Below are 19,827 nucleotides of genomic sequence, written 5' to 3'. Positions count from 1 at the left end.
GTGGAAAACTGGGTGACATGGTTTAGCTGTGTCCCCACCCAAATCTCATCTTGAATTGTACTCCCATAAGTCCCACGTGTTGTGGGAGGGACCCAGTGGGAGATAATTGAATCATGGGGGTGGTTCCCCCCATACCGTTCTCGTGGTAATGAATAAGTCTCCTAAGATCTGATGGTTTTATAAGGGGAAACCACTTTCACTTGGTTCTCATTCTCTGTCTTCCTGCCGCCATGTAAGACATGGCTTTTGCCTTCCACCATGATTGTGAGGCCTCCCCAGCCACATGAAATTGAGTCCATTAAACCTCTTTTTCTTTATAAATTATCCAGTCTTTGGTATGTCTTTATCAGCAGCGTGAAAACGGACTAATACACTGGTTTACACGTGGGAAGCACTTGGCACTTGATAAATGGCAGCCAACAACATAATAATGAGAAACCAAAGATTTTGTTCTCAGGGTCCCTTGACATTGCAAGGGCTTGTACCGGCTGAAGTTGGCTTGTGCTTGTAGTTACAGCTTATTCCTTATTCCTCCCCTCCCTGCCTCCCCCTGTGGAGCACCTCTCCCACTGTTTCTCATATCTACCTGGGCTGGGGCTACATCTATTGGCTTCAGACCTGGGTCTGAGTCCTGCTTTGCCATGTTTCAGCAGTGTGACCCTGGAACGTCTGTAAGCCTCAGTGACCTTGTCTGTACAATTGGGACACTAATGTCTGTAAAAGGGTGAGGGGGGGGCCAGGCGTGGTGCCTCATGCCTATAATCTCAGCACTTTGGGAGGCCAAGGTGGGTGGATCACCTGAGGTCAGGAGTTCGAGAACAGCCTGACCAACGTGGCAAAACCCCATCTCTATGAAAAATACAAAAAAAAAAAATTAGCTGGGTTTGGTGGCAGGTGCCTGTAATCCCAGCTATTTGGGAGGCTGAGGCAGGAGAGTCACTTGAACCCGGGAGGTGGAGGTTGCAGTGAGCCGAGATCGCGCCATTGCACTCCAGCCTGGGTGACAAGAACGAAACTCCATCTCAAAAATATAAATAAATAAATAAATAAATAAATAAATAAATAAATAAATAAATAAGCAAGCAGGCTTAGGGCAGAGCCAGACATAGAGTGAGTGTCCACACGGGAAGCTATTAACTCCCTAGGATGGCATGTGGCAGGTGAACAAGGTTCTTTCAAGTCTAAAAAACTCCAGTTGGCCGGGCGTGGTGGCTCACGCCTATAATCCCAGCACTCTGGGAGGCCAAGATGGGTGGATTGCTTGAGCTCAGGAGTTCAGAAGCAGCCTGGGCAACATGGTGAAATCTCGTTTCTACCAAAACTACAAAAAATTAGCTAGATGTGGCATGCACCTGTGGTCCCAGCTACTCAGGAGGCTGGGGCAGGAAGATCACTTGAGCCTGGGAGGCAGAGGTTGCAGTGAGCTGAGATTGTGCCACTGCATTCCAGCCTGGGCAACATAGCAAGACCCCATCTCAAAAAAAAAAAAAAAAAAGGCCAGGCACGGTGGCTCATGCCTATAATCCCAGCACTTTGGGAGGCTGAGGCAGGCAGATCACCTGAGGTCAGGAGTTCAAGACCAGCCTGACTAACATGGTGAAACCCCATCTCTACTAAAAATACAAAAATTAGCCAGGCATAGTGGCGGGTGCCTGTAGTCCCAGTTACTCGGGAAGCTGAAGCAGGAGAATGGCTTGAACCGGGGAGGCAGAGGTTGCAGTGAGCCAAGATCGTGCCATTGCACTCCAGCCTGGGCGACAGAGTGAGGCTCCGTCTCAAAAAAAAAAAAAAAAAAAAAAAAAGAAAAGAAAAGAGAGCAGATGTGGTGGTTCATGCTTGTAATCCCAGCACTTTGAGAAGCCAAGGCAGGCAGATCACCTGAGGTCAGGAGTTCGAGACCAGCCTGGCCAACGTGGTGAAATGCCATCTCTACTAAAAATACAAAAATTAGCCAGGGTGGTGGTGGCACGTGCCTGTATTCCCAGCTACTAGGGAGGCTGAGGTGGGAGGATTGCTTGAACCCAGGAGGTGGAGGTTGCAGTGAGCTGAGATCACGCCACTGCACTCCAGCCTGGGCAACAGAGTGAGACCTCATCTCAAACAAAAAAAAGAAAAAAAAAGAAAAAGAAAAGAAATTCAAGTTGGGTTTGTGTGGCTGCCCAGCAGGTGCCCTCCCACCCCATTCACTGCAAGAATTCTTTCTGATCATCTGCCCCTGCACCCCAGCCTAGTTTTAGCTGTATGGGAACCCTCAGGGAGTATGTTTAAAATGTGGACTCATGGCTCTGCCCCTAGAGACTGATGTAGAATTTTTGGGCAGTGGGGCCCTGGGCTTTGCATTTTAAAGATTCCCTAGATGTCCCACTCTGCATCCCATCTTTCCACAGCCTGGCAGGCGGATGATTCTGCTTTTGGTCTAGCCTAAAGCTCTCCACCTGTGTCCCCTGCTTGCTCCAGCTGCTTCTCGCAGAAACATACAGTCCTGACTAGTGAGCTGAGATGGGGCTACTGGGGAGCCCTGGGTCGGGGGGACTCAGGAGTGGGGAACGGCAGTAATACAGGAGCAAGAGTGAGGGTTCTGGAGGTTCAAATCCAATCCTGGTCCCGTTAATTGCTAGTTGTATATCTGTGTGTGTTTTTGCTTTTTAGAGACAGGGTTATGCTCTGATGCCCAGGCTGCAATGCAATGGCACAATCATGGCTCACTGCAGCCTCGATCTCCTAGGCTCAAGTGATCCTCCCACCTCAGCCTCCCAAGAGGCTGGGACTACAGGCACGCACCACCATGCCCAGCTAATTTAAAATTTTTTTATAGAGATAGGGTTTTGCCATGTTGCCCAGGCTGGTCTCAAATTCCTAGGCTCAAGGGATCTGCCCTCCTGGGCCTCCCGAAGTGCTGGGATTACAGGCATGAGCCACTGCACCTGGCTCCAAATAAAGTCTTTTTTTTTTTTTTTTTTTGAGATGGAGTCTTGCTCTGTCACCCAGGCTGGAGTGCAATGGCGTGATCTCGGCTCACTGCAAGCACTGCCTCCCGGGTTCATGCCATTCTCCTGCCTCAGCCTCCTGAGTAGCTGCGACTACAGGCACCCGCCACCTCATCCGGCTAATTTTTTGTATTTTTAGTAGAGACGGGGTTTCACTGTGTTAGCCAGGATGGTCTCCATCTCCTGACCTCGTGATCTGCCTGCCTTGGCCTCCCAAAGTGCTGGGATTACAGGCATGAGCCACCGTGCCTGGCCCCAAATAAATCTTATGACCTTTCTCCTGTGGCGTGGAACAGGCTGGGTCCACTGTCTCCGGGGGACAGGGGTGGCTGGGCTGGAGCAACTAAGAAAACGCAAGGCCCAGGAGGAACAGGCCGACACTCACCACAGGGGTCAGGTCCACGTTCTCCAGCCTCCTGTCCTGCAGCAGCACGGGCTGTAGGCCGGCGACACGGAGCTGCACCGAGGACGTGCGGTACACGAAACTCAGCAGCCAGTCTCCCCTGTGGGAGGGTGGAGAAGCATGTGAACGTTAGTACCAGCCTTGGACAGCCCAAGGACAGGACGGGCCAGGCTGCCTCCTGGGGAAGCCAGGTGGGAATGGAGCTTCTGTGGGAAAACAGGGCCCCTGATTGGATGGTGGAGATGGAAGATAAAGCAGCTACAGCTGATGCTTTTGGAGCCTGGCCTGGCTGCCAGGCACGGTGCGCAGGGCTACGTGCAAGCACCAGGTAGCTCCATGAGGGCTGTCTGCTTTCTTCCCAGCTGGGTCTCCAGAGCTGAGAACAGTGTCCGGCAGGCAACAGAGGAATATCTGCTGAATGAATGAATGAGGAATCTGGATAAAATTCTCAAAAAGTCACCATGTGGCTCAGGAGAACTACTCCCAGCTCAGGAAAGGTGGCTTGTCCAGGGCTCCCTGGAAAAAGAAAAGCAAAGAAGGTCCACCTGTGAGGAGGGGAGGAGCTCTGGGGTCTAGATGACCTATCTGTGAGCTGGAGGGACCAGCTTGGCCTTCCCAGGACAGGCTCAGCCCAGGCTGCAGGTCCTCCCTGCCCTCAGGCAGCAGAGGAGGTGAAGGTGGTTGTCCGGGCAGTCACAGCACTGGGAACATTCCTCTACTTTCAGGGGTGCTGTGACCCCACTCCGTGAACCTGGCCCCAGCCAAACACTGCCCCTACACTATCTAGAAGAAATGACTCCGGACCCTCTGCCGCCTGTTGCTTCAGGTTCAATGAGCACTGTCTACAGAGGACATGGTCTGAGGGGCCCCTTGAGGCAGCCTTCCCTCGCAAACGCTTGAACTGCCTTGGGATGCAGCTGGGCCATCCCAGAACCATGCCCTTGGGCCTTGCCGCCCAGCAAGTCTGCGCACAGGCGAGCTTCTGTTCTCCCCTCTGCACCCCAGGCTCGGATCCAACTCAGCCCATCCTGCTGTCTTTTATGTGGACTAATTCTGACTCTGGTTTACGTGGCGTTATTTTTGCACACTTGTTGATCTGAAAGAAGGGCCCTCCCTCACTGCAGGGGGGTAAGAATGGCTGAGAGATAGGAGGCCGGGTCTGGAGTCCTGGTGGCCCTGTCTATGTGCCCTGCTGTGTGACCACAGGCAAGTCCTCCACCTGTCTGGGAGAGTGGTGGTGCTCTCTGGGCTTCTCCAAGTTCTGACCCTCTGTGGTCTCTGAGCACGTGGGTTTGTGAGTGGGTATCACTCCGAAAACCCCCAGGAGGACTGGGTCCCTGAGCTGAGGGGTCCTCTACAGACTCTCCTGCTGTGTCCCGAAGTGAGCTCATCCGTCCCTAACTCCTTCCCCACTGTCATCTGCCCAGTCCTTCAAGTAGAAACCAACGTCTTGGGTGCCTCCTGCCTATGGCCAACGTATCAAAGTCCTCCCAATTCTTCCTCCTCTCTCCCCTCCAATACCTGCCCCTTGTGGTCCAGCCCTGAGAGCAGGCAATCCTCCCTCCCCGCCCCATGGATGAATGCAACGACCTCCTCACTCCACTCCCTGCTCCTGGCATCACCTACCTTGAGCCACTGGAGTCTTCCTAAAACACCCATCTGACCATAGTGCTCCCTTAGAAGCAGACCATGGCTCTCCATTGCCTATGGGCTTTCTCATCTAGAAAATTCCTTCAGTCTCTCCAGAGAGCAATGCTTTCAGGTCCTGATGATTATCGTAATATTGAGGGTCCAAGAAGCACTGTCTAAGAATGGATGGTTGCAGGGCATGGTGGCTCACGCCTGCAATCCCAGCATTTTGGGAGGCTGAGGTGGGAGGATTGCTTGGGCCCAGGCATTTGAGACCAGCCTAGGCAACATAGTGAGACTCCGCCTCTACAAAACACACAAAAATTAGCTGGGCGTGGTGGTGTGTGCTTGTGGTCCTAGCTACTTGGGAGGCTGAGGCAGGAGGATCATCTAAGCCCAAGGCAGTTGAGGCTGCAGTGAGCCATGGTTGTGCCACCGCACTTCAGCCTGGGCAACAGAGTGAGACCTTGTCACAAAAAAACAAAAAACTAAAAAAAAAAAAAAAAAAAAAAAAGGATGGCTAGAGGGAGAAAAGGGAGATCAATTCCAGTTGTTTTATTGAACTATTCATAAGAATCCAGTGCATCAAACACTGGATATGAAGATGGTCGGGAAATGTTTCCAATACAGCTGGGTATAAATGAGCAAAGACAGCATCATTCCTCCATAATTATGACAACTTTTTTTTTTTTTTTTTTTTTTTTGAGACAGAGTCTCGCTCTGTCACCCAGGCTGGAGTGCAGTGGCGCAATCTTGGCTCACTGCAAGCTCCGCCTCCCGGGTTCACACCATTCTCCTGCCTCAGCCTCTGACAACATTTTAATTAAAATGTGAATTACATGTATTTATACACATATAGGGGCAGAGCAGGAACACAGATTAGAAGGTTCTGTACCCTCTCACTGTGCTGAGCAAACCATGGGCCTTCACTGGCATTCAAGACCTTCTCCACCCGGCTCTGGACCACACAGAGCCAGGTTCAATTCCTGCCTTGTCAATTATGAGCTGCGTGACCTTGGACAGGTTGCTTGACCTTTCTGAGCCTCAGTCTCCTCAGGATATCTTAGCTCTCAGCATTGGTGGGAGCATTAACTGAGGCGGGACATGTATATACAGGGGCTCAGGGAGCCTCAGGCATGACTATTAGAGCCTGTGCTGGACGTGTGTGTGCTGTGCCACCTCTCTCTGGTTCAGTCTGTGCTTCCAGTCTCTGATGGGTTCCTATACCCATCCTTTCAAAATTCACCTTGGACATCCCCTCCTCCAGGGAGTGCCCCTGGGCCTCTCCACCCACTACTATATATATATATATATATATATATGTTTTGAGACAGGGTCTTGCTCTGTTGCTCAGGCTGGAGTGCAGTGGCACGATCTTGGCTCATTGCAGCCTCTGCCTCCTGGGCTCAAGCCATCCTCCCACCTCAGCCTCCCAAGTAGCTGGGACTATAGGTGTATGCCACCATGCCCGGCTAATTTTTGTATTTTTTTTTTTTTTGTGGAGACAGGTTTTGCCATATTGTTCAGGCTAGTCTTGAACTCCTTCCTGGGCTCAAGTGATCCTCCTGCCTCGGCCTCCCAAAGTGCAGGGATTACAGGTGCGAGCCACTGCGCCTGTCCTCCATCCAAAATGATTAATCATTCACCCCTTGTGTGCCTGGTACTTGTTCCTTTTATGATGTTTGCCAGATGTCCTCCTGTGTTTCCTCTCTTCTAGAAAAGCAGAGAGCTCCCTGAGGGCAGGTCTGTGCCTTAGTCATCCCTGTACCCTGAGCTGAACTGGGAACTGGCTGCCAGTCTCTCCCAGGCCCTCCAGGCAATGCTGATGTGCAAGCCCCAGGCTGAACAACTGCCACCTGCTGAAGGCAGACAAGGCTCACTCACCAGGCCTCGAGCCACCTGTGGGCAGGGGTCCTCCCTGCTCCTCCTTCTGTCATCCCTTCCTCACACGGCACCTGGGGCAGAGCCCACAGGGTGGCCTGTTGTCCTGGGTTACAAGGAGCCCACCTGAGGACTCAGAATGTAGCCCTCTCACGGTGGGGTGAGACAGGCCTGAGCTCATATCCTGGGTCTGCCTGTGGGACCCTGGGCAAGTCACTTGCCCCTTTTTGAGCTTCACTTCCTCAGGGATGTGACGGGCAGCAGTGCTATCACCCTAGCTAGCTTCCAGAAGGTTCGTGAATAGCCCAGGTAAGGGAGTGGATCTACAAAGAGCTTTATTAATGTAAATTACACACGAGTAAACTTGTGTAGTTGGGTCTGGTTGGCCTGAATCCCCTTCCCTTTAACCCTCCACGTTTAAGTTCACAGCAACTAAACGGCCTTTGGAGGCCAAGAATCTGAACTCCTGGCTGATGCTTAATTTAACCAAGGAACTACAGTTGTTTTGATCTACACTCTCTCTCCCCTTCCTTCCTTCCCTTTCTTCTTTCTTCTTCTCCTCCTCCTCCTCCTTTCTTTCCATAAAGAGATGGCCCAAGGTCTCACAAAATAATCGAAAACCAAGTGTATGCGTCTCAGGTTCTCAACAGAACAGATGGGTTTAATAAGATTTTGCTGCGTTCCCACTGCACACATGCAATCTTAATTCTTTCCCTTTGCTGTTTATAAAAAGTACTAAAAAATCATGTGCGGCCGGGCGCAGTGGCTCACGCCTGTAATCCCAGCACTTTGGGAGGCCAAGACAGGTGGATCACGAGGTCAGGAGATCGAGACCATCCTGGCTAACACGGTGAAACCCCGTCTCTACTAAAAATATAATAAATTAGCCGGGTGTGGTGGCGTGTGCCTGTAGTCCCAGCTACTTGGGAGGCTGAGGCAGGAGAATGGCATGAACCCAGGGGGTGGAGCTTGCAGTGAGCTGAGATTGCAACACTGCACTCCAGCCTGGGTGACAATGCAAGACTCTGTTTCAAAAAACAAACAAAAAAGGTCATGTGCTATGTGAGTATGCCAAGCAATAAACATAACTGTTATCATTTATTGGGCACCTACTAAGTGCCAGTTCTTCTGCTTCATAATGTCATTTAGTCTTGCCAGAACCTCTGTACAGGAGGGACTATTATTCCTATTTTATAAATGGAGACACTGAATTCAGGGAAGTTGTTTGTCTAAACCCATTCAAAAGGTAAACGGCAGAGGCAAGATTTTAACCTAAGACTGTCTCGCATCAAAGTCTTTGTCCATTCTTTATCTTTTTCATATATATATATATATATATATATATATATATATATTTTTTTTTTTTTTAGATGGAGTCTCGCTCTTGTTGCCCAGGCTGGAGTACAGTGGTGCGATCTTGGCTCACTGCAACCTCCGCCTCCCAGGTTCAAGCGATTGTCCTGCCTCAGCCTCCCACCATGCTGCCTGGCCTAAGGTTGGTGCTCACTGAATTTGCTGAATGAATATCTCAAGTGATTGACGATGATGAATGAAAAAAATGGTGACATCACCTGTCATTCACAAGGCATGTAGGTACCATGCACACACATACACACGTGCACATGGACAATCGTGCACGAGCATGTACATACGTGCAAACACGCACACTTGTACAGCTCTGTAAATCCTTCAAGCATCGTCACAACTCTGAGGGCAGTTGCTACCAGTATCCCTCTTTTACTGATGGAGAAACGAAGGCAGGCGTTAGAACCCAGGCCTGTGTGCTTCCAAATCATGAGCCTTAAACATTGTTGCTCTGAAAATACCTTTGCTTCATCCAGAGGCTGGATGGACGGGGCTTCTTCTCAGGCCAATCTTGGAGGGCTCAGTTTTGGGTTTCATCTTCCCTCCTGCCCTAAAGTCTGAGTCACAGCTTTGGCTGAAACCCCGCAGGTCCTCCTTCTCAAACCCCAAACAAGGGTTGCTTCCTTTCTAGCCCCGCAGCCGTCAGCCTTCATGGCCCCCCTCATCTGGCTGGAGGGTCTGTCATCCTGTTTGGGTACAGGCTCCTGCAAGCCGTCGGCCTCCTGTTCTAGCACCCTGCCCTGCCTCCAAGGCACTACTCAGAAAGCTCAGCCTAGGCCCCTCCAGCCCCTCCCTCCACCACCAAAGACTAACATAGAAGCCTCTCAGACCTTGTTCAAAGACCTCCCTGTGGCCCAATCTTTGTTTTTCAGTCTGTGTCCCACTCACCCATGTCCCTTCCCCCAGCTCCAACCAGGCCAAGCCACCCCACCCTCTCCTGTCATCCTGCTGCTCTCAGGCCTGACACAGAAACATCTTCTCAGAATCCCCTCTGCTGTCCATCATGCTACTGGAGGGACGCTTCCCAGATCAGATCACCAGGCCTGGGCCTGCTCCTAACAGGGCCGGTGCCAGGCCAGTTCCTGGGATCTTCCAGGACAGGGATTAGGTCTCAAATACGTGTCTCCAACACAGAGTCCGGGCATACTAAGTGCTCAGTAAGCATTGTCACTTCCCCGCTGGCACAAGGTTTGGACAGACCTGCAGTAGCCGTTGATGATCCTCCCGGACACCACCTTCCGGAAAGGTTCCCAGTGCTTGGCTTCTCCCTCCACAGGCGCACCCAGCAGGATGACGTCCTCGATGATCCCTTGGCAATCTGGCAAAAGACCCCAGAAAAGGCCGTCAGTGTCCCTGGCCACAGTGGGCACTGGGAGGGACTTCAAGAGCAGTGGAGGAGATGAATGTCACACACATACACGTGCACACACGTGAACATGGACAATCGTGCAAATGTGCATGTACACACATGCAAACACACAAACACATGCATGGAAAGGCATGGAGGCTTCTACCTACTGAGTTCCAGAACCTGAATCAAGCCTCTTATATGCCTAATCTATTCCTTCAAAGGATCATTACCCCATTCTATTTATTTTATTTTATTAATTATTTATTTTTTGAGGTAGAGTCTCGCTCTGTTGCCCAGGCTGGAGTGCAGTGGCATGATCTCGGCTCACTGCAACCTCCGTCTCCCAGGTTCAAGCGATTCTCCTGCCTCAGTCTCCCGAGTAGCTGGGATTACAGGCACGTGCCACCATGCCCGGCTAATTTTTTGCATTTTTAGGAGAGATGGGGTTTCACCATGTTGGCCAGGCTGGTCTCAAACTCCTGACCTCAGGTGATCCATCCGCCTTGGCCTCCCAAAGTACTGGGATTACAGGCGTGAGCCACCGCACCCAGCCTCATTTTCCCCATTTTAGAGTTAAGGAAAACCAAAGATATCTGCCAGATCACATGGCTAATAAGTTCCAACACAGCCTGAGTTGGAACCCAGGTCTCTCTCCACCACCCACGAAGCTCACACCAGCCGTGGACTACGGATGGATGTCTTCCTTTAGAAGAGACTAACAGGCCCCGCATCATCTTGCATGCAGGTGGGAGACACCAATATCTTCCTCTGCAAAAAGTTCCCTGGGATCTGTGCAGACTGGTGGGAAGAAGGGGGTGAAGAGGAGATGGGGCGAGTAGGTCCTGGGGTCAGGGAGTGCATTCGTCAGCTGCATCGATCTAATGATTCAGGAAATATTTCAGGTCAGGGCTATTCAAAGTGCAGTCTGGGCTGGGGGCAGTGGTTCACCTAGTGTTGGTAATCTGAGCATTTTGGGAAGCCAAGGCATAAGGATCACTTCGGCCCAGGAGTTCAAGACCAGCCTGGGCAACATAGTGAGACCCTTGTCTTTTACTTTATTTATTTTTTTGAGACAGAGTCTCGCTCTATTGCCCAGGCTGGAGTGCAGTGGCACGATCTCGGCTCACTGCAAGCTCTACCTCTCGGGTTCACGCCATTCTCCTGCCTCAGCCTCCCGAGTAGATGGGACTACAGGCGCCCGCCATTACGCCCGGCTAATCTTTTGTATTTTTAGTAGAGACAGGGTTTCACCGTGTTAGCCAGGATGGTCTCGATCTCCTGACCTGGTGATCCGCCCGCCTCAGCCTCCCAAAGTGCTGGGATTACAGGCGTGAGCCACTATGCCTGGCTGAGACCTTTGTCTTTACAAAAAAAAAAAAAAAAAAAATAGTCAGGGCCCGGCACAGTGGCTTATGCCTGTAATTCCAGCATTTTGGGAAGCCAAGGTGGGTGGATCACTTAAGGCCAGGATTTAGAGACTAGCCTTGCCAGCATGGCAAAATCCCGTCTCTACTAAAAATACAAAAATTAGCTGGGTGTGGTGGCAAAAGCCTGTAATCCCAGCTATTTGGGAGGCTGAGGCGTGAAAATCGCTTGAGCCCGGAGGCAGAGGTTGCAGTGAGCTGAGACTGGGCCACTGCACTCCAGCCTGGGCCACAGACTGAGACTCTGTCTCAAAAAAAAAAAAAAAAAAAAAATTAGCTGGGTGTGGTGGTGCACACCTGTAGTCCCAGCTACAGCTACTTGGGAAGTTGAGGCAGGAAGATTGCTTGAGCCCAGGAGTTTGAGGCCACAGTGAGCTGTGATCACACCACTGCACACCAGCCTGGGTGACAGAGCCAGACCTTGTCTCAAAACAAACAAGCAAACAAACACCAAAGTGCAATCCAATTGTTCTGTAAGTACAGAAATAGAGAAGCAACATGTCTTTTAAAATCTTGCTGCAGATTGGAAACCAGTAGTTCCCAGATGGGCATGTGGACCAGGCTCAGAGAAATACTGCTCTGGACAAACGAGAGGTGCAAATGCACCCCTTCCCCAGCCTCTATCCCAACCTCTGCTTTATTTTTCTCCTTGTCACAGATTATTGTTTATCACCTGTCTCCTCCTCTAACACGAAGGTTCAATGAGGGCAGGCACTCCAGTGCCTTATTCACAGCAGTGTGGCAGGGCCCAGAACAGCACCAGTTACAGATTTGGTGCTCAATAAAGATTTGAATGAATGAATGAATCAGTGAATAAATGTCTGTCTCTATCAGGAAAACCAGTTTACAGGCTTTGACATCAGGTTCAAATCCCAGCTTAGCCACTTCCGAGCTATGTGACTTGAACCAAATCATGTAACTTCTCCAAGCCTAAAAGAGGATGATGATGCTGGCCTTACAGGGTCTTTATGAGGATTCAGTCACATGGGAAAAACCCCAGCATAGTGAATGCACAGTGGGAGTTCGTGCACCCCACTGGCCTGCCTGGCCCTCTGCCTCCCCCTTGTGGCACTCCCTTCCCTTCCCTTCCCTTCCTTCCTTGCTTCCTTCCTTCCTTCCTGCCTTCCTTCCTTCCCTCCTTCCCTCCTTTCTTTCCTTTCTCCCTCCCTCCTTCTTTTCTCTTTTTTTTTCTTTCCTTTCTTTTTCTTTTCTTCTTTTTTTTTTTTTGACAGAGTCTCACTCTCACCTAGGCTAGAGTGCAGTGGTGCAATCTTGGCTCACTGCAACTTCCACCTCCCAGGTTCAAGCGATCCTCCTGCCTCAGCCTCCCAAGTAGCTGGGACTACAGGCATGCACCACCACACCTGGCTAATTTTTGTATTTTTAGTAGAGATGGGGTTTCACCATGTTGGCCAGGCTGGTCTCAAACTCCTGACCTCAGGTGATCCATCTGCCTCAGCCTCCCAAAGTGCTGGGATTACAGGCGTGAGCCACCGCACCTGTCCAGCTCTTTCTTATGGTCTGAGTTTCCTCACACACCAGGAAGCCGCACACTCAGTTCCTTGCTGGGAGATGTTCCCGGCTGGGACAGCTTCGACCAGCTCTGCTACTCTTTTGCTGAGCGACACAGGACAGACAGCTTCCTCTCTCTGAGCTCCAGTTTCTAACCAGAGTGCTTTCAGTGCTTTTCCTTTTGGGCTTCCATGTCAGAGTTTGTCTGAATACAGGGTTCCAGGCTGATAAGAGTTTGAAAACCCTTGTAGTACCAAGCTCTCTGAGTTCCTCTCTGGCTCTGAGATTAAAAGACTCCATAGCACAGAACTCTGATTTTGCTCCTTTTGTTTCCAGGACAATGATAATCTGGCAGAAGAATTTAAAACTTCAGTAAGCTGACAGTTTGTGGTGAATAACAAGGATGGCTCAGATATCCCTCCAACATAAAGGATACTTCAGGTGCTTTTGTTGTTGGCAAGGCTGTTGCTGAAAAGGCCCTTAGAGACCAACGCGATTTCCCTTGGAAGACGAGGAAACAGGGTCAGAGAGGGGATGGGGCTTGCCCAAGGCCACATAGCCCGTGAGAAAAGCCTGGGACCTGAACGCAGACTGCACGCAGAGCTGCAGGTCCCTGGGGCCTTTCTCTCTGCTGTCTGCAATAACAGTGCACAGTGATCATATGCGGGTTATCGCTGCTCCCACAATGCCAAATGGTTGTGGACCCAGGGATAACCATGAGCTCAGCAGCTTTCTCTGGGGGCCGGCCATTCAGGGCGCCTTCTCTGCCTGGCAGAGTCTGCCCTGCTAAGAGCTGGAGCTGCTTTTCGAGTCTTGGTGCGGCTGCCTGCACGGCTGGGACCCCTTGTGGCCAGCGGTGGTAATAGCAGCATTCCTGAGCCACAGTCCGGATCCACGGACAGCTGTCAGGAAAACCTAAAAAGGGAGCTGCCTGGGACCTTGAACTGAGATTCGTAGTTGAACCCCATAAAATAGTCCTGAGCACAGCCAAACCAAGCTGGCAACACATTTACCCATCTCTGAAGCTGGGCTGGCAGCTGCCTAGTTGGGCCCCTCCCCCTTTCCTCCTTAGACCACTGCCACGCCCAGATGTACCCTTAGATTTTAAAGATTTGCTCTCTGCGTGGCTGCTGACCTGGAGATAAGCTAGGTGGCAGGCTCTCAGCAATGCATGGTGTTAGCTAAGGGCGGTTGGCAAGAACCACCTTAGACCAGGGGTGTCCAATCTTTTGGCTTCCGTGGGCCACACTGGAAGAAGAATTGACTTGAGCCACACATAAAATACACTAACACTAGGGGGGCACTGTGGCTCACGCCTGTAATCCCAGCACTTTGGGATGCTGAGGCGGTGGATCACCTGAGGTCAGGAGTTTGAGACCAGCCTGGCCAACACGGCGAAACCCCGTCTCTACTAAAAATACAAAAATTAGCCGGGCGTGGTGGTGGATGCCTGTAGTCCCAGCTACTCGGGAGGCTGAGGCAGGAGAATTGCTTGAACCCAGGAGGCAGAGATTGCAGTGAGTCAAGATAGCGCCACTGCACTCCAGCCTGGGAGACAGAGACAGACTCCATCTTAAAAATAAATAAATAAACAAACAAATAAATAAAAATATATTAACACTAACAATAGTCGATGAGATAAAAAATAAAAAAAAATTGCAAAAAAACCCTCATAATGTTTTAAGAATGTTACTAATTTGTGTTGAGCTGCATTCAAAGCCATCCTGGGTGGCATGTGGCCAGCAGGCCACTGGTTGGACAAGCTTGCCTTAGACCCACCCAAGGTAGATGTGGATAGGCGGTCAGAGCCCATTACCACCTGACTGTTCCTAGAACAGGATGGTGCAGGAGGGGAAACCTATTTAGGTTAGGAAAAAGACGATACTGGCTGCTGTCATAGCTGCTGGAAAGGAAAAAAAAAACAGTCAAAATCCACTGTTTGGTTCAAAACCTTATAATACTAGAATAATTCAGCCTTCCAGGTAAACTATGGAAAATCCTCACTCGGGTACCACTTTTTAATTTAATTTAATTTAATTTTTTTGAGACAGGGTCTCCCTCTGTTGCCCAGGCGGGAGTGCTGTGGCGCAATTGTGGCTCACTGCAGCCTCGACCTCACAGGCTCAAGTGATTCTCCTGCCTCTGCCTCCCAAGTAGCTGGGACTATAGGTGTCTGTCATCATCACACCTGGCTGATTTTTTAAATTTTAGTAGAGATGAGGTCTTGCTATGTTGCCCAGGCTGGTCTCAAACTCCTGGACTCAGGTAATCCTCCCACCTTAGCCTCCTAAAGTGCTGGGATTTACAGGAGTGAGCCACCGCATCTGGCCCAGGTACCACTTGTAGTGTCAAGCAAGTCCCTTCCACAGGGACAGAAAATCCTTCAGATCATCATGTGGATTCAGTGTAGAATGCCCCCAGTTTTCAAGACTGACAAAAGAAACTGGGATTTAAACATTTCAATAATAATGGATATGAGAAGACCTCACTGCCCTTTTACTGCAGGGACAATGAGTGTTTGCTGAAACATGTTTGGGATTTATTCCTACTGCTACCATCAGCTTTTCTTCTTGTAAATTTTCAAGGCATTAAGAGAGCCCTATATAGCTTTAGAAATGTTCAGACTTTTTATGTAAAAGAGGGCAGGGATTAACTTCAAGTTCAGGAGTCGAGTCATAGACATGTAGAGCGTTTATGCTTGCACTTCTCATTTTTAAACAGTTCTCGCTATTAATATCCTATTTTTACTGTGAGAGCTGAAGGCCTTTCATCCTATTATAACTTTGGCATTAAGGCAGTTCCAAACCTGCAGTAGTTGGAAAAGCTTCATCAGTCATGTCTTTACCCCTCAGCTCTTAGAACTTAATTGTCATTCACATGTGCCATGAAAACAATGTTTCCTTCCAACACTTTCTTTGCTTCTACCTCTTATTGCTATTTTTAACACAGGAGCCCAGCTGATCCCTTTACATTGTAAGTCATAGGCATGAGATGTCTTTTTAGGTTGATGGAAATGTTCTAAAATTGGATTTGGTGATGATTGCACAGCTCTATATATTTCCTAAAAATCATTAAATTGTGCATTTAAAATGGGTGGGTCTTGTGGTACATAAATTATACTACAGTAAAGTCAGATCATGTCACCTTTGTGCTTAAAAACCTCCTAGCGGACCCATCTCTCATGGAGTCAAAGTTAAAGTCATTGCAATGGCCTCGAAGCCCCGCCTGACCTTCCCTTCATTCTCTGTGCTCCAGCCACACTGGCCTTGCTGTTCCCTCTTTGAAATGGTTTGGATGTTTGTCCCCTCCAGATTTCATGCTGAAATGTGATGCGGGGCCTGGTGGGAGCTGTTTGGGTCATGGGGGTGGATCCTTCATAAACGGCTTGGTGCCGTCCTCTTGGTGATGGGTGAGATCTCAGTCTATTAGTTCATGAAAGATCTGATTATTTAGAGTCTGGCAGCTGGGCACAGTGACTCACACCTGTATTCCCAGCACTTTGGGAGGCCAACGTGGGAGGATTGCTTGAGGCCAGCAGTTTGAGATCAGTCTGGCCAACATGGCAAAACCCAGTCTCTACTAAAAACACAAACATTATCCTGGGGTGGTGGCGCATGCCTGTAATCCCAGCTTCTTGGGAGGCTGAGGCAGGAGAATCACTTGAACCTGGGAGGCGGAGGTTGCAGCGAGCCGAGATCGCACCACTGAACTCGAGCCTGGGCAACGAGAGCGAGACTCTATCTCAAAAAATATATAACCCCTCAAAGTCTGCCTGGGCACATGCCACATGCAGGTTTAGTGCATGCCCAGCCTTCTCGGTTGTATTAGTCCATTTTCACACTGCTAGAAAGACCTACCTGAGACTGGGTAATTTATGAAGAAAAGAGGTTTATTTGACTCACAGTTCCACAGGCTTAACAGGAAGCATGACTGGGAGGCCTCAGGAAACTTACAATCACGGCGGAAGGTGAAGGGGAAGCAAGCTTGTCTTCCCATGGTAGAGCAGAAGAGAGAGTGAAGGGGAAGTGTGACACACCTTTAAGCAATCAGATCTCGTGAGAACTCACTATCATGAGAACAGCATGAGGAAATCTGTCACTATAATCCAATCACCAATCACCTCCCACCAGGCCTCTCCTTCAACACAGGGGGATTACAATGCCACATGAGATTTGGGTGGGGACACACAGCCAAACCATATCACTTGTATAAGGGTAAACAATTCTACTCTGGGGGTACGGGACAGCCTAGTTTTGTTAGAGGCTATTGTAGGGAAGCCTATGATGGTACTGTCACATGCTGAACCATTCTGAATGCTTCCAGACAACATCCTCAGAAGAGGAAAAAGAAAGTTCAAAGGTCAAAGACCCCCAGAATTTAGATAATTCAGTTTCTATCTTGTGAATTGCTCTTGTCGTGTTTTCAGCAGCTCACACTGGACTCCAGAGACAGCGCTTTACCACTTGGTACCCCTAGAAGTCTAGAAATTATCTTAGCTTTTCAAAAAAAATAAATAAAAATTAAAAAACCCAAGAGCCGAGAATGGACAGCTTCGTCACAGTAGCAAACTTCAGCTCACACGATAGACTTGGTCTCAAAAATTGTGTTTAAATTAAGTTTTTTGTGAAACTAAACATTCTTAAAATGCACCAAGTGGGGCCAGCCCTTCCAAAAGGCCCCACAGAGAACACTTTCGGACAGTGTGGGGCCTTTGCCAGTGGGAATCAGGTGAAGGTCCCAGCTTCACCTTTGTCATTTCCCCCTTTCCACATAGTGAGCTTCCTTAAAGTGAGGCAAACCCTCGCAGAGCTTTCTGTTATCCCAGGGCCGGCTCCTTTAGCTGCCACTCAGAAATCTCATCAAACAGCTGGGAAGGCAGCACCACTCACTCCTACATGCCTGTCATGCTGTCAATAATGAGATTCTTCTGGGCTGCAAAGACCAAAGAATCACAAGTTCAAGAAGCAGAAAAGAAGGATTTTCTCCCTCCTGGTGGGGGTTTGTGTGTGCAGCGAGTGATAAGGTAGGAAACCAAGGAGGAACTTATCTCCTGACTGCGGGTCCAGTAAAAAGACCTTGAAGGAAACACTGTGAACTGCACTAACACAAATGAAATCCATTCCAAAGATACACACGTGCGCATGACAGACACACAGAGAGAGGCCACAGAAGGGACGGGGACCAAGAAAGGAGAAAGGGCGGCTTTGACTTTACCCCCAAGCCCCGCAGTGGAATGAGGTTCACACTGGAAAGAATTGCTTAAATGAGCCTGTTTGGACATATACCAGGATTTGGGATGAATTCTTTAATGGAATAACTAAGCCTTCATCTCTCCTCTTTGATTCCCATCTCTTTTATTTGGTCATGCAAAGTGATAAGGCTATTACTAACATCCCGAGGGGGGAGGACCCTAAAAATTAATCTGCACTGCCTGACCTCCCCTCCTTCTCCCCTCCCCCCCCGCCCCAGGGGGACTAAAGCCGGGTTTGTCTGAGAATAAAGCAACTTGTGGATACAATCCATGGAAGGGAAATAAATCACATCAAATGTAGTGTCTGCTGTCTGCTATCATGGAGATGAAAGAGCCAGCTGACCGAGTGACAGTCTGTTCTGCATTTCAGCTGGTATCTAGTGACAGCCCAGACATAATTTTCAGCCAAGTAAGAATTTGGGGACTCAAGGGTCAGGATGTTTAAATGTATCTTTGTGAGCACATGGACGAACTCTTTTGCTTTGGTTTTATCTTGCAAACATCATGGGCAATAATGTTGGCCTAACTTCACGGGGCAGGGAATGAAATCGGAGATTGTGCTGCATGGGTTTTTTTTTTTTCTGTTTTTTGTTTGTTTGTTTTTTATATATAAAAAAAAAGCTCTGGAATTCTATTTTTTTTCTTTTTTCTTTTTTTTTTTTAGACAGAGTTTCGCTCTTGTTGCCCAGGCTGAAGTGCAATGGCATGATCTCGGTTCACTGCAACCTCTGCCTCCCAGGATCAAGCGATTCTCCTGCCTCAGCCTCCCAAGTAGCTAGGATTACAGGCATGCGCCATCACGCCTGGTTAATTTTGTATTTTTAGTAGAGACGGGGTTTCTCCATGTTGGTCAGGCTGGACTTGAACTCTCGACCTCAGGTGATCCACCCGCCTTGGCCTCCCAAGGTGCTAGGATTACAGGTGTGATCCACCATGCCCAGCCTGGAATTCTATTTTTTTTAAATTTATTTTATTTTTTATATTTTGAGACCGGGTCTTGCTCTGTTGCCCAGGCTGGAGTGCAAGTGGTGTGATCATAGCTCACTGCAGCCTCAACCTCCCAGGCTCAAGCCATCCTCCTGCCTCAGCGTCCCAAGAAACTGGGACTACAGGTGTGTGTTACCATGCCCCCATTTTTTTTTTTTTTTTTATTTTTAGTAGAGATGGGATCTCACTATGTTGCCCAGGTGGGTATTGAACTCCTGAGCTCAAGCAATCTTCCTGCCTCAGCCTCCCAAAGTGCTGGGATTCCATCGCACCCAGCTGGAATTCCATTTCTTAATCCTCGTCCTCCTCTTCCTCGTCTTTATCATCATCATCTCAGTTTATTTCAGGGTAGGCTCAGGACTAAGTGCTTCATACATCAATTAATTTCCTTTACTCTTCACAACAATCCTAGGAGGTAAGCATGACCACTTCCATTTAATGATGGGAAGCCTAGCCTGAGGCATGCCAAGTAATTTATCCAAGGTCACACAGTAAGTAAGTTTTTTGGTAGAGACAGGGTTTCACCATGTGGCCCAGGCTGGTCTCGCACTCCTTGGCTCAAGTAATCCTCCCATCTCTGCATCCCAAAGCGCTGGGATTACAGGCATGAGCCACTGGGCCCAGCCATCCATCGTGTAGGGCTATTAATTGGCCTAATTTCAATGTTGTTGTGTCTCAGGGAGTAGGAGGGCTGGAGGAGAGGGAGAGAGGTGGGGAACAGTCAGTTGATGGAGTATCAGAACACACACAACATTTACTAAGTTCACCGTCTTATATGGACAATGTTTGTGGTGCCCCAAAACAATTACAATAGGAACATCAAACATCACTGATCACCATAACAGATACAATAATAATGAAAAGGCTTGGCTGGGTGCGGTGGCTCACACCCGTAATCCCAGCACTTTGGGAGGCTGAGGCAGGTGGATCATGAGGTCAGGAGTTTGAGACCAGCCTGGCCAACATGGTGAAACCCCATCTCTACTAAAAACACAAAAAATTAGCTAGGCTTGGTGGCAGGTGCCTGTAATCCCAGC

The 19,827-nt window shown here is 49.3% G+C and overlaps 1 protein-coding gene across 17 annotated transcripts in view; it reads right to left on the bottom strand.

The window, feature by feature from the left end:
• TMCO4 (transmembrane and coiled-coil domains 4) overlaps positions 1–19,827 on the bottom strand; it is a 114,438-nt gene that overhangs the window by 9,871 nt on the left and 84,740 nt on the right. For all 17 annotated transcript variants that reach the window (XM_063631732.1, XM_055261721.2, XM_063631740.1 and 14 more), the window contains 2 exons: positions 9,466–9,583; positions 3,373–3,490 (listed from right to left, as the gene is read on the bottom strand). In XM_063631732.1, the coding sequence (XP_063487802.1) occupies positions 3,373–3,490; positions 9,466–9,583 (236 nt within the window). The remainder of the gene's footprint in view (positions 1–3,372; positions 3,491–9,465; positions 9,584–19,827) is intronic.

Source organism: Symphalangus syndactylus, chromosome 22 (assembly GCF_028878055.3).
Source record: "Symphalangus syndactylus isolate Jambi chromosome 22, NHGRI_mSymSyn1-v2.1_pri, whole genome shotgun sequence".
Lineage (NCBI taxonomy): Eukaryota > Metazoa > Chordata > Mammalia > Primates > Hylobatidae > Symphalangus > Symphalangus syndactylus.
This window is presented reverse-complemented; position numbering and strand designations above follow the sequence as displayed.